Below are 15,220 nucleotides of genomic sequence, written 5' to 3' on the forward strand. Positions count from 1 at the left end.
CAGCAAGAGTTAGCACTGTTATTTTAATATAGCTTTGAAAAGGGAAATAAAGAAGACCCTGGGGTACTATAGACTAGCCAGCCTCACCTCTGTGCTCGGCAAGATCACAGAGCGAATCCTCCTGGAAACTGTGCTAGAGCACATGGAAAATAAGGAGGTGACTGGTGACAGCCAACATGGCTTCACTAGGGGCAAATTGTGCCTGACAAATTTAGTGGCCCTCTACGACAGTGTTGCAGCGTTGGTGGACAAGGGAAGAGCAACTGATGTCATCTACCTGGACTTGTGCAAAGTGTTTGACACTGTCCCACGCGACATCCTTGTCTCTGAGTTGAAGAGGCGTGGATTTGATGGATGGAGCACTCGGTGGATGAGGAACTGACTGGATGGTCACACTCAAAGAGTTGTGGTCAACAGCTCGATGTCCAAGTGGAGAGGAGTGACAAGTGGCATCCTCAGGGGTCAGGGTTGAGACCGGCGCTGTTTAACATCTTTGTGGTGACATGGACAGTGGGATCGAGTGCACCCTCAGCAGATTCAACAACGACACCGAGCTGTGTGGTGCGGTCACACGCTGGAGGGAAGGGATCCATCCAGAGGGACCTGGACAGGCTGGGGAGGTGGGACGTGCAAACCTCATGGAGTTCAGCAAGGCCAAGTGCAAGGTCCTGCCCATGGGTTGGGGAAATCCCGTGGATAAATAACAGCCTGGGTGATGAGTGGATTGAGAGCAGCCCCAAGGAGAAGGACTTGGGGGTATCACTGGATTGAAAACTGACTGTGAGCCAGCAATGTGCGCTCACAGCCCAGAAAGCCAACGGTACCCTGGGCTGCATCCAGAGAAGTGTGGGCAGCAGGTATGGGGAGGGGATTCTCCCCCTCTACTCCGCCCTCATGAGACCCCCCCTGCAGTGCTGGGTCCAGCTCTGGGGGCACCAAATAAGAACATGGACCTGCTTGTGGGTCCAGAGGAGGCCATGAAGATGATCAGGGGCCTGGAGCACCTCCCTTATGGGGACAGGCTGAGAGAGTTGGGGGTGTTCAGTCTAGAGAAGAGAAGGCTCCAGGGAGACCTTCTAGCGGCCTTCCAGTACTTAAAGGGGCTACAGGAAAGCTGGGGAGGGACTCTTTATCAGGGGGGTAGGGATAGGACAAGGGATAACAATTTAAAACTGAAAGAGGGTAGATTTAGATTAGATATAAAGAAGAAATTCTTTACTGTGAGGGTGATGCGGCCCTGGCACAGATTTCCCAGAGGAGCTGTGGCTGCCCCCTCCCCGGAAGGGTTCAAGGCCAGGTTGGACGGGGCTTTGAGCAACCTGGGCTAGTGGAAGGTGTCCCTGCCCATGGCAGGGGGTTGGAACTGGATGATCTTTAAGGTCCCTTCCAACCCAAACCATTCTGTTATAAGATTCTGTAGTCAAGGTTGTGTCATTATAAACTGTATTTTAAAGGAGCTGTAAATTAGTCAGTATAAGCTTTGCTTTAAAGGTTTATATACAAGGCATCAGCTAAGAAGCATCTTTTCTCCAAGCAGTTATTTAAGAGGTGACTCTTTATGTCATAGAAGGAGAAATATGAAATACTGACTTATGAAACTCTTCTGAAATTCCTGTTCATTGGTTGTTTGTGACATGCATCTTTTCTGAACATGCCTCTGATGCATACATTAGCGGAGGTTCATCTGGAGTACACTTAGAGTATTTTGAGATATATGTAAGGGTAGCAGAGGTGTTAGTATGATTATAGTAAATCAGGTTCCCATTCTTCCCTGCCTTACAGAAAAATTAGAATCTGAACACCAACACAGGTGAGAGAATAACCATTTTGACAGCACTGTGTCTACCTCCCTAATTACAAAGCTTAAATTGCTGTGTTTAATGCTGTGTGGTACAGCCTGTCAGAGCACTGGGGAGCACGAGCAGACTGGAACCCAGAGAGGCAGGCTACTGAGGAAACAGGGCTCTGGAATTTACTAAACAGTTTTGTAGATTCTGCCTTCATGTCAGGGTTCATTCAGTTCTCTTGTAATGGGAAGCTGTGTTTATGGTGTAAATTTATCAAATAAGGCCTCTAAAATGTAGAGAAGAAAGGCATTTATATTCTGAACTACAGGGATTGAAAAATCATTTGGTTATTGCCTACTTTCCCATTCTGTAATTTGAGCGTGAGAAATACGAGTTCGTTTACGTGTATCCTACACGTGCAGGGAACTTTCGTAGCTTAGGCACAACTTGTTGGAATTCAAGAGGAATCCACAGAAAACAAAGATCCTCTTAAGGATAATGAGGAAAATTTTCTTTAGACTTCGTACATTCTTTGGGTCTCTATTCTACATATTTCATCATAAAAATATTACTATAGCTCTTCCTTAAAAGTACTTTCATAAGTCCATCCAAAACTATGCTACAGTCCTGATTACCTTATGCTGCCTGTGGTCTAAAATGACTTTTCTATAAGAGTTCTCTGTCTCCAAGTGTAAACTTACCTGCCATCAAACTCATCTTTTGGCACAAAGAAATAATTTTTCCCAGCTTTTTACACAGGGGACAAAAAGGCTTGAATCCCAGTCAATTGTTTTGCTCTTTACAGTATTTCTGGTTAGTGATTAGATATTCTAATTATAAACCCTTATGTACTGGCTTGTGCAATGTTGGTTTGGATTGGTTTTATTCAATCACCAGAAGTAGAGTTTTTAGAATGGAATTTTGCAGTAATCCCTACAAGTGTACTCCTGTAAGAACTGATTTTCTGGAGATCTGTGCCACAGTGGACCAGTGCATCAAAACTGCATTCGAGGTGCTGCTAAAGTGAATGCATTAATGGAGAAAAAAAAAACCCCAGACTATTGTACCTGTAGCTAGTACCTCCATCACAAAATGGTGCACAGCTGGGTATCACTTTGGATTTACTGGAGGTGCTTATCCACCTGGCTGCTATGGGATGGAGAAGCTTATAGCAGTCTGGCATGGTAGCAGGATTTTTCCGTTTTTTGTTGTGGGAGAGAATTTCAAGTTTAGTGAGGACAGTGTCATGGGGCCACGTGCTGATTTGGTATTTTCAGCCAAATAGGCATGCTTCAGAATCCTTTGGAATATCCTGTGCGGATGAGTGACAGGCTATCTCTGTCAAGGAGACCTATCCCCATACGAGTGACTAAGCTGAACACACAAGGTCAACAGATACGTAACACTGAGGTGGCATAACAGCACTTCCAAGTAGGTGCGTAGCGATTCCTGTCTGCCAGCATTTGTGAAGGCAGTTGGGTGTTCTCCCTCTGCTCCCATCGCATCAACCATATTGGCAGTCCTCTGCATCTGTGCAGCAAAGCAGTACTAGATCAGTTAGTCTGCATATTAACACTAAAAATCAAAACAGATTTGTTGTAGTTAAAGCTGTTAAATTACAGCTTAAAACAGCATGAGGACATTTGCAGACTTGGTATAAGTAGGAGCAACTCGATTCATTGGCACAGCACTTACATTGGCTTGAATTGAGCTCGCAATGTTAACAATATGGTGAGTGGAAATCTTAGTACAAGTAGTCTTCTAAAGTGTGAACGCTTCCTTTTGTAACTAATTCAGTGCTTGCTTGCCTCTCCTCTGCAGTGTAGCCATAACCTATCGATCAAAGAGCTAGCCACATCAGCATTTCACTGACATTAATGCTCATATATTAGAATGAGGGTTTAAAAACGATAAAGTCATATGTAATGTCTTGGTAATAGAATTTAACTGTGATGGAATATTGCTGGTATGATTATTAGTAAAATGTTATTTTCATCTCTGGATGCACATACTTATCCTGACACATAATACAGGATATATAATTAGAAAATGCAACTTTCTAATGTGCTAAGGAGCAGAATATCTTTGTACTGTTGTGCAACATGAATGTTGGGTTATAAATGTTAAAGAAACAATCTAGTTCTATGTAGCTGCTGCCTATATATAAGATAAGAAAGTGTGTTTTAAAAAGCTCAAGTTGGTGGCATGATGTAGTCTTCTTCAGTGAAAAATTTCTTGTTTACAAATGTTTGAATAAGTTGAAAAAATGTGTGTTGCACAGAAACCCGACCCCTTACAGCACTTATGTTTGTTGTTTTCCGTTTTATCTCGTTTTTTCAGAGCACTACCATAGACTGTAAATTAACAGCAGCAGCAGCTGGAGATAAAAACTTTGACAAAAGCCCAACAAAAACAAGGCAGCCTCGAAAAGTTGATCTGCGAGCTCGATATTGGGCATTTCTTTTTGACAATCTCAGGCGGGCAGTTGATGAAATCTACGTTACATGTGAGTCGGATCAGAGTGTAGTAGAATGCAAGGTAAGTTTTCAGCTGTTCCTTGCCTGTTGTCACATGGCTCTTATCATGCTTTTTTTATATTTTACAAAAAAGCCAAATGAGGAATTAGAGCTTGAGAAACATGTTACTTTTTGGTTTGTATTTAGTGAAGGCTTCTAAATAGGAAAACTGATGGCATATTTATTCAGATTTAAGAAGATGCTTTCATCTTAGGCAGTGACTAATTTTTGAAGTGGATAAAACCTGTAGTGATGTACATGTTATTAGATCTCAGTTTTTTGATGAAAACAGTTTTTGCTTATTGAGTTCTGATTTTGTTAATTTTCTGACTGAACACCAATTTATTTTTTCCCTGTGATGTTCTTTACTGTAGGTGGCACTGTTGTGATTCAGCCTTTTTCACATTTGTTTGCTTCCTGTTAAGTGGCTTAATGATACACTGCTCCCTTTTTGCAACGATAGTTACCACTCTTCTAATTCGCTCTGTGGTGTTAAGTGATTGGTGGTGAAGTGTAAAAAATGTCTAGTTGGGATGTCACTGTAAGGCATGCTTCCTAATTTCAAATAACCTGTGTTTGTAATAACTTGTTCATCTGTTTTACGTTTTATGATTATTTTCTAGTAGATCTGTAGAAAGACCGTTGTCATGTAATAAAAACCACTCATTCTTTAGAAATGGAATTTATCGCAAGCGTTAAGAGAAGCCAGAAGAATACATTATAAAAGAAATGTTAAAGATATGACTTCTGTTTTCATATGAAACATGGCTGAAAACTCAACACATTCTGGAAATGATTATTTAATCACTGTAAAAAATCACATATATCAATTTAAGTAAACTTTTTTCTTATCATATGCATGTAGTTCTCTGCTGTAATCAGACACGGCCAAATTGACTTTGAGATTAGCGTACAAATACATTTCATTGAAAGCAGGTTTGAAAACTGAACAGTAGCTAGAGGCTTCCAAATTTCTGGTTGGTCTAACACAATTTAACATTTTGTTACTGAACTGTCTTCCTGCTTAGGAATTTTTTGGTTTAAGAAAATCAGTCAGCCATGCGTTGTAATTAGATTACCATTTTAGACTTTTGTGACTGGAAGAACAGAAGCGTATTTGTATTATTATCACATATTTTGGGGGTTAGATATCATTCAGCATTTTAATTGTGCTACTTGGTCTGTTCTTGGATGGAGATATTACATAGCCTAAGTGAAAAGTCTTCATTTTGGTAGATGCTTGACAATGGTATATGTACCTCTGTGTATCAGATTACTTGTTTGCAAAACAGAGGTGGAAAAAGCAAAAATGAGTAAACAGGGGAGTCCAGTGTCGTGTTGGAAAACTTAGGTAATATTCATATTGCTTTTACCTTTTAAAAGATTATCTTCTCAGCACAAAAAAGTGCCTTACCCGAGTAGCTGGAATATGCGTTTGTGCTATGGTCTTTTGTTTGTGAGATTTTCTTTTAGAGGTTACTGTTAAATGATAATTATTACTCTTTTGATAAATTACTAAAATTTCTGTTAATTAAGCTATGAAGTATAAAAGTGTTGGATTTTGCGAATTATTTTTGCTAATAAAGTTTCACTCTATCAATACTTACTTATTTTGGGGGGGTTATTGTTGACAGATACAGTCCAGTTTCTACCAGAGGTGAAGTTGTCAATGTGTTCTAGCTAATCACAGTGGAATATCTTAACGGCTGTCTTTCGAAGTGAGGGCTTTACATAGCTCTTAATACATAGGCATATAACATTTTGGTATTGCATACATAGGCTTCAACTAGGGAGTGATCAAACTTGTCATTAACGTGGAGGTTTGTTTTAATTTTGGATGGAATATTAGTGATAACAAACAATGGATCCTTGTGGAAACTGCTCGTCTTCCTCACCTCTGAACCTGAAAAGCCAGTTCTTGCTGTCCTCCATCAACTGAAAATATCTTGTCTAAGTGCAGCTTTCATTTTATGGAATATATAGAAAGCGTTTACTGTAGTACCTCGCAATTTTAGGAGTTGATAAATGAAAATTGTGATCTAGTCTCAAGAGTTCTAAGAAGCACTCATGTGACAGTGTTTCAAGAATTCGTGTAGCTTAGAGAAGGCCTGTGTCCTGCCTTAAAATAGCTTAACACTGTCTTTAGTTTGATCGTTACAATTTGTCCATGTGTGACTCAGGTGAATAATCATCATTTACGTATCTAAAACACTTGTTTTATTGCCTTGGCTTTGTAGGCCTATATACATTGCTGTCATGTTAGTCCCAAGCACCAGATTTCATACTCTGTATTGACTGTTCTGATTGTGCCTGGTCAGATCTTGCAAGATCTCTGGTTGTGCTTTTTCTTGCTACTTGAAAACATTAAAGCAATGAACAGAACCTGGGTGCCCTGTTTTGTGTCAGCATGGATGCCCACTCTTGCAGGAAAGATGGCTGTAGCAAGGTCTACGTGTTAGTCCAGGGACGGCTCTGACTACTTGAATGTGCAGGATTGGGAGGATGCAAAGTGATTTTATGCCTCTGAATGAGGCATATGTGAATAGCAGCATAATATGAGGCATCCTATGAATTCTCTGTGGTCTAATGAGGTATCTCCCTAACTCTTCTATTGTCGGTAGAATACCAGTAATGCAGATGTGGCATGGCAAAATATGTTAAGCTGCACTGGTGGGAGAATAATGTATGTAATGTGTATAATCCTTTTCTTAGGCTTCTGGACTTAGGACACCAAGTTCTATGCAGTCATACTATGTGTCTTGCCTGTCCTTGTATAGCCATGATTTTCTGTCATCCCTGCCATAACTTTTAAAATCAGTGGACCAATTTATTTAGTCATTATAGATTTCATGAGAGTAGGTGACTAGCTTGGAAGAAGACATCCTGTTACGGTTCTGTAACAAGACTAGTTGTATTGAGTAGTCGACATAGTGCTTAGGGATATGGTATAGTTGGGAACTGTCAATGTTAGGTTAATGGTTGGACTGGATGATCTTCAAGGTCTTTTCCAACCTAGATGATTCTGTGATTCTGGTTCACACTGCAGAAAAAACTGCCACTCAATCTTTCTTAGACACTAGGGAATTCAGAGAGAGAACAAGAGAACGTGAATGCACCAGCTGAGGGAAGAGGGATTGTGTGTGTGGTTGCTTTTTGTTTTTTTGGGGCTGTTTTGTTTCTTAAATAAGAATGAATTGAAATGCATGTTATTATGTCATTTCTGGCACCAGAGAAACTAGTAAGGCGATCATGGGAAAACAGGCTCCACTAGGTCCACAGTTTGCAGAACCACTTGAGCTTTTTTCGCTTGGTGGTTTGTTATGGGGGCTTTGTTTTTGTTTGTTGTTGGCTTTTTTTTTCCCCCGTCTTCAGACAGGAATTCAGCTAATTCTTATGCTTTTTCCATTTTTATGTACGCCACTACTGGTCTTCTGAATATTTCAATTTTAAGATGAAAATTTTGTTTATAATAAACTTTTACTAAAGCTCATGCTAAAAATGAGAATGGATTAGCTTCACTTTCATGTTCTTTTTTGCAAATGATTTACACTACACAGAAAAGTATCTAGTCATTAAAATGTTACAAGAGATACCAGCAGACACAACAGGTCAGTTGAAAATGCATTAATGTATTTCTGGTATACCTAAAGACTTGAGAGGATTTTGATAAATAAGAATTCCATATTGCCACGTTTACTTTTCAAACTCATTTGACAGAATATCTTGTTAGCTTTTTTCATGAAGAACTGTTTTTATTTTTACTACTGGACATATGTGGGAAACAATATTAAATGAGGAATCAAAATGGTTAAATTGTTAACTCTTCCTTCTTTGTTTTATAAGTGGGATTTTGAAACATGTTTTTTATTAAGACGAATCCATGTTATCAAAAACTTCCTTAATTTCAACTTTTGAAGTGATATCTTCTCAAACTTACGTCTTGGTGAAATGGGCATGTGCTGTTCTATTCAAACATTTTAGTTGTATAAAGATTGTCTTAAAAGAAGACCCATGTAAAAATGAAATGTGACAACTTCTGGCGTTGAAAACCTTCAGATTAACCTGGTATAAAAGTGGGGGGTTTATTTTGTAGCTTTTGCTCTCTTCTATTCTTACAAGTTGGTATAGTTTTATTGATTACATTGTCACTGAAGATAATGTTTGATGCTCCCAAATCGGAAAGGGCTCTAGTGGCTGGTTGTGGTTGAAACTGCAGACGAAAGGGTTGTGGTAAGGATACAAACAGTGGAAATGTGTGTAAGAGGATCGGTGGTTGTGTATATTTTCTCTCAGCTTTGGGCACTGCTGAAGTTGGTATTTTGTTATTGATTTGGAATTGAGAACTCTCAAATCATGTATAGAGATATATGGGTATGGCTTTGATGCTTTGTATATAAAGATATAACGAACGTGGTTGAATTTCTAAAATAAATAAAGGGTTCTCAAGTTTAAGCATCATCTTGCTGTACATAAGTCTGTGCAATAATGATTGAGATTAGATATATTCTAATAGATTTGGTTATAACCATCAACATTTCAAAACAAATTGTATGGATATTCTATACATTAGCTAGGTTTCTGTGTGTCTAATGTTTATATTAATATTTTATTACCTAGTATTTTTAGGTTTGAGTGATAAACTTAGGCAGAAAAGAAACAGTAAGCTTTTAAATCTCTTTCTGTGTGCTAAAAGGAATTAAGCCCAAAATTATTTGTAGACAGAGGAAGGCAAATTCTGTAGTCAATTTTGGTGAATGGAATTTTGATTAGTTCCAAAACAGAGAAATGTGTCTTCTGCTGCTATTCTTTTATGATCTTCAGGTGTCTCAGCAACTGAGTTTATATATATGTGTGTGTGTGTATATATATAAAAGAAACAACACACCACACGCTTGTATAGAACTCTTACTGATAGAGTGAGCAACTGGATCCAGCAGCTAAGGAAAAAGTATGTCTAGAATAACATCAAACTACTTTGAATTTAATTGTTGGGGTTTTTTCCTCCTAGGCTTCAGCCTTTTTTTTTTCCTTTCAAAAAAACTGTGTTTTTGTTATGTAAAAATTTAGCTCTATATTCTTTTTAAGTTGCTGTTTAGCATTACTTAATGCTTGTACAAACTTTTGTCTTTCCACCTAGCATTACTTCTCGGTATATTTCTATAAGGTTTTGGCACAGATTTTTTGTTTCCTCATTTCTAAAGCTTACAGATCCATTCTTAATCAGTCTACCTTGAATATAGTTCAGTGAAAACAGATTAATTCTGCTTGAGATTCTAACTGCCTCTTATAAAATGGAAAATTCATCAGTAAAGTTCTGTTCTGATTCTTATAGCGCAAGATACTCTGAAGAGGCAGGTAAAGCCTTTCCCTTAAAAGATTTGACATGATGTTATTATGTGAAAGAACCAGCTGAAACAACTTTAGTTAAGGCCTTCCAGTCAGGGTGATATCTGTGAGAGTTTGAGTTGATTGAAGGCCTCCCAGAAGGAGAGAGGAACTTACTTCATTAGCGTCCCTTGCTGAGAACATCTTGTGAGGGCTGCTTTTGGTTCCGGCTATGCTAATTCTAATGATTTCAATCTATGCATGCAGACTGAGAGCCATGGTCACCCAGGCTGATTACTGGCTTTTAAAACAGCCAAGAAAATAAAACTTTCTAAACGTGTTGGAGCTGAAGGTAGAAAACCCAAGATTTTCGTAACTTCAGTGTAAAGGAAATCTGCAATAATTCAGTATAATAGGATCTTGATCCTATTTCCACTGATAAGAGCCAATTCAACTCTGTCCATTTTACTTTTTTTGGAGGATAAGTTTTGATTATATTTTTTCTTCCCATACTCTTCAGTTTTACAAATGTGAAAAGTACCTGGTTTCAGGAAATTAAAAATACAGAACCAGGGTTTGATACTTAAGGCTTTTTGGGAGCGATAATTTGTTATATGTGAACTTCACTTCTTTCCTTGTAGTGCTACAAACCCTAAGAAAAGTATCCCAAGAAGGATTGTGAAGTAATTTATTTCCTCAACACAGGCCTCTAAGTATTCTGTTTAGGTACATTATTCTTGTTCCAGTGTCCCGGGTTTCTTTGGGTCTCTGGGTGAAAAAAATGTTGGCTTCCCAAAGGAGTTAAAAAGACCCAACCTAAACCAACTCAAACTGCAAAATCTATGTGTTTTAATTAAGGTTTATTAAGCATCTTTTGCTTTTTACACCTAAATTCTTCTAATTGCTAATTATTTCCTACTGGAGTACTCTATTAAGTGTATTTCTATCAATCTTGTAACCATTTTGAGCATTAACTCAGTACCTTGGTGTACTGATGTCTTCATTCTTTGAACCTCTAGAATATTTTCAGTTAGGAGAATTTCAGGATGGAATGGACTCTGTTCTGTATAATTGACCCTAATTTATCTTTATTCAGTAAACCCAAGGTGATTACGAGTTTCGCTGAAAGCCTAAGCAAATTATTTACATATTAGAACATGTATAATTCTTTTTTCTGTGTTTCTGACAAGACAGTCTTTCAGATCAATAGGGTTTTATGGAATGTATATTCAAATTGTTTGAGAAGGTCTAATTCTGCAGGTGTAATATGTCAGAAGTATGCTAGGCTGCCACTTACGACTCAGTTGTAAAAAGCACATCTTCTATTTCTGAATTTGGAGATATTTAGGAAGAGTATGTTTATGTCTCTTTCTAAATAAATACCCTGTGGCCATATTGTGGCAGTCAATGCCAAGTGAAAATCTCTTTTGTGAGCATTCCTTCTGCCTCTTCTTGGACATTTACATTTTCATTGTTGTCATCTTCTGCAGGTGAGACAGGAAAATGGGGTAATGATTGGGTGTTCAGTCTCACAGATGGAAATAGATGAGATCTTTCAGAATGGTAATCTATTCTAAAAAGCCAGATACTGAAAAGCTGGCATCTCGTCTAGTTGGCAGTCTGGGTAATCTATTCCTGCCTCGCCATCCTTCACATCATATATATATATATTTTTTTTTTTTTTTTACTTTTTTGTGTAAATAAATTGTGTGATTAAGTCCCTGCATGTGCCCCCTGGCTGCTACATTCATTCTCACAGAGAAAATACACTGGGTAGTGGTTACGCTTCTCAGGAGCACATCCTTGGCACGTAGTGGATTATGGCTGTCATGTTGTAGGTGAATCAATGAGGAACAAGCTGAGGCCAGAGATGGTTGATGCGTTTAACGCTTGGATCTAGGAGGCCATGTGTTCCTGCAGCTTTACTGTCTAGAGTTAGCTGCTTAGTGGCTTCTGCAAGGCTGGTGTGAGAGCATTTAAAAAGGCACAGCAACTGGGAGAACTGTAGTTACTGAAAAATTACTCAGTTTTTCTCTTCTCTGCATCTGTTTTAGAGCCTTTTTTTTTTTTTTTTTTTTTTTTAAAATATTATCTACCATGTACTGAAGTTGGTATAATGAGAGTCCTTTGGCTAGAGGAGCTGCTTCCTTTCATCCTCTCCCAAAGTTGTAAGAACCACTTTGGCAATCGTTATGTTTAATCAAACCCCAGAGCTGTCTTTAAATGTTTGTAATTCAACTGTATGAAAAAGGCTACAAGGAATTTTTTGAAGCAATTTTTGTGTCAAATTACTGAAACACCTGGTTAACCTTAAACACATAAATTTAAAGAAAGAAAGAAGGAACTTAAGTTGCCTGCTAAAAGTATACTCCAGTACAAGAAAATGGAGTTTATTTTGGTAAATACATAATCTAAAATATTTGGTATAGATAATGAAACAATATAAAGTATGCATAGTTTGTGAAGTAAAGCACACATTTCTAGCCTTGAGAATAATATAAAGTACAGATGTGGTGACTGAGTTAATTTCTCTGACATGCATGCTACTACTTTTAAACTTTTAGTTCAATAACTGATTGAAATAGCTGGTTGAAAGTTTCAGTTTAAAAACTGAAGAGATAAAAATTTCAGTTTTGAATTGTAGTAAGCTTAAAATCCTACAATCTTCCATGCTTCCCTGTTCTCCTCCTCCTTGTTTGAGAATGGGAGAATAAATGGAGAAGACGATGTTTCAAAGCCATTATGGGATTTCAAAACAAAGTGAATTTCTGTTTTTAAGCATTATAACAGGCCTGTCTAGGACCCAAGTCAAGATTGTTCTGATTCAGGAATATAGGATTATTCTGATGTAGCTACTTCATATAATAGTGATCCTTATTGATTGCAAAGTCGTTAATATGATCACCCAGTTGAAGAGACCAGAAGTACAATTTAAGATAAATACATAGAAACCGAGTTAATGACTGAGAGCTGGAGAAAAGAAGGAAAAGCACAAAAAGAGGTTTTTGATGTACAGGACTATTGATCAGAGAATTGAACAGAGGGGAGAAAGAAACAGGAGATGTATTGTGAGTGTTTTAAATTTTATGTCTGATTTTTCCTTTAAGTGTTGTTTTTTAACAGTATTGCTTGCTTTTTTAGTTTGAACTGGCTCTTTAAATATTGTATAGGATGGATATGACCTTGAAAAATAATGGGATTTAAAATTGTTTTGACTCTAGTGCAGCCGTAGTCTACCCCATAAAGGTTCCTTTTTGTCAGCACCTTCTCAAGTGGTACAAGTTTCCACTGCTTCAGCACCACAGGGTATATCTGCTACACTCGGTACTGTAGGTGAGCTAGAGAGCTGTATTGATGTCCAAGACCCCAGAGCCCTGCACGCCAGTATTGTGTGTCAGTAGGACAAAGGGATGGCGCCAACCGTCCTGCTGTATGCGCCAGTAACTAGAATTAATTACAAACCAATCGAATCCGTTGCAGCCAATTGGTAAACTAATTGGTAATTTTAGCTGTACATCTATATGTAGTTATCTGGATGCCTGTAACGGCGCTTTCAGAGCCACTTTTGTTCTGCTTCATCCTGCTTGACAAAATGGCCCTCATAGCTTTAGGGAGAAAGATGTGCATCAGTGAATATGGGGCCGCTCCAGCTGCTTGTCTTGTTTGTATTCCCTTGTTCGTAAAACATGAGTCGGGTTACAGCTGCATGGTTCTGCTCTGATCATTTCTGATAACATGTAGCTAAACATTCCTTAAAATAGGTTAGGCCATTTATTGTATTTTTTTTCCTGTGCCAACTAACTTCAAAAAATATAACTCATATTCAGATTTATTCTTTTCTTTGTTGTTGTGAGGAATATCTCAGTGGCAGACTTGAAAAGTAAATGATTCAGAATTAAATTTTGCTTTCTATGCTCTTATTGTTAGTAACAGTCAGCACAACTTAGTATGGGCTAACCTAAATGGACATGAATTGAATTAGAAAGCTGAAATTTTATTAGTGAAACTGAAAAAAGAACTGGCTAAAATACTTGACTTGTTCATTTCTTGTACCAGACTTTACTTAAGAATTACTTTGGTGCTGTAAAACAACTGCCTTGTAAGAAAGATTTTTGTTAGCTTTTTTGTGGAATATTTCAAAACAAAGAGCAACTTTTACATCAGTAGTGGTATTCTGTTTGATTTCCCTTGTGTTTGACTTTCTTGTGACTTTTCCCTTATAACAGCCAGCATATGCTCTCTGTCATACGTACTAGTTAAAAGGATACTTATGTGAAAACTGAAGCTGAATTTCAAACTTGCATTTGTGTTAAACAAAAGGAATAATCACCCATATAATTTTATATGAAAAAGCATTTTGTGTACATTAGAGGTCCTTTTTCAATTAAAAGTAAAGATGAATGGGATGTGATGTTACAAAAATGTACATTAGTTACCTGTACTGTAGTAGAATGTTTTTACTGTTTTCAGTGTTAAAAGTTTTACTGTTAAAATTTGTAGTTATGCACTTAAGAACCAATACATTTTCATTTGTGATTGTTCCCAAATGTTTCTAAGTAATAATTACTTGCTTTGAGAGGAAAATTTCTCTTAATACCAGCAGGAATGACTTTGACATAGTAAAGAATTGGCAAAACAGCAACACTTTGTCATCAGTGTTTTTTCATCTACTATAGAATTATATCTATATTTTAAACTCTGCATGTGAAGCTGATGTAAGTTTTCATACAATTCAAGGTCCATTTATGGATTTTTATTATTTTCAGCATGTTGTCATCATAGAGTACATTATACATTCTTCTTGTCTTTGAAAGAGTATTTATGAAAGCTTCTATTTCTGATTGACATGATCTTGAACTATCTCCTTTAGAAATGTGTTAATATGCTTTGTTGGGTGATAATCAGCTCTGCTGAGAAGGTGTCTTAACGCCTGTTGGCTGTGATGGCCTGTGTGGTTTTTGTCACATTCAATAAATCATTTTTGAGTTTATATGTGGAATATAAGTGATTTCCTAGCTTCCTGCACAGTAAAGAATTGATCTTTCTACCAGTGACAGTAGATAACTATAGTTTGCTCAGGGAACAAAGCTAAGAGTTTAGTCAATACAGTCTTTTGCTTTGCTTTGCTGTGAAAAAATGTCAGTATTGTCTGAGTAAAGACTGTGGGATACCAATTTACCTTTTAATCTTTTATTGTTTCTGTGTAATCTGACCTTGCTATAGTTACTACACTTGTATATTTGACCAAACTGGAAATCAGTAGAGTCAATAATTTCTGAAAGTTAAGAATATTTTTGACAGAAACAAGTCTTCTAGTTCTCTACTGTTCAGCCCCTAGTGTTTTATCTATGAATTTCTTCCTGATCCAGTGTGAAGTCAAGTTAATTTTATACATCCTTTCATAACAGTTAATTTTATTTGTTAGAGACCAACACATAATTTACAAGATTCTAACTACTTAATCAAGATTTTGCAATATTTTGAATAAAACTCCATCATGCCCACATAATTTTTGACTGTATGTACCCAAGAATTATGGGATGGACTAGATGGCTCTGAAGATCCCTCTCAGTTGTGTTATTTCATGATAAT

General features: G+C 37.4%; 1 protein-coding gene across 3 annotated transcripts in view; it reads left to right on the forward strand.

Annotated features, from left to right (window-relative positions):
• Positions 1-15,220, forward strand: part of SCAPER (S-phase cyclin A associated protein in the ER) — a 167,909-nt gene that overhangs the window by 15,930 nt on the left and 136,759 nt on the right. For all 3 annotated transcript variants that reach the window (XM_074880532.1, XM_074880533.1, XM_074880534.1), the window contains exon 5: positions 4,128-4,325. In XM_074880532.1, the coding sequence (XP_074736633.1) occupies positions 4,128-4,325 (198 nt within the window). The remainder of the gene's footprint in view (positions 1-4,127; positions 4,326-15,220) is intronic.

Source organism: Strix uralensis, chromosome 11 (assembly GCF_047716275.1).
Source record: "Strix uralensis isolate ZFMK-TIS-50842 chromosome 11, bStrUra1, whole genome shotgun sequence".
NCBI lineage: Eukaryota > Metazoa > Chordata > Aves > Strigiformes > Strigidae > Strix > Strix uralensis.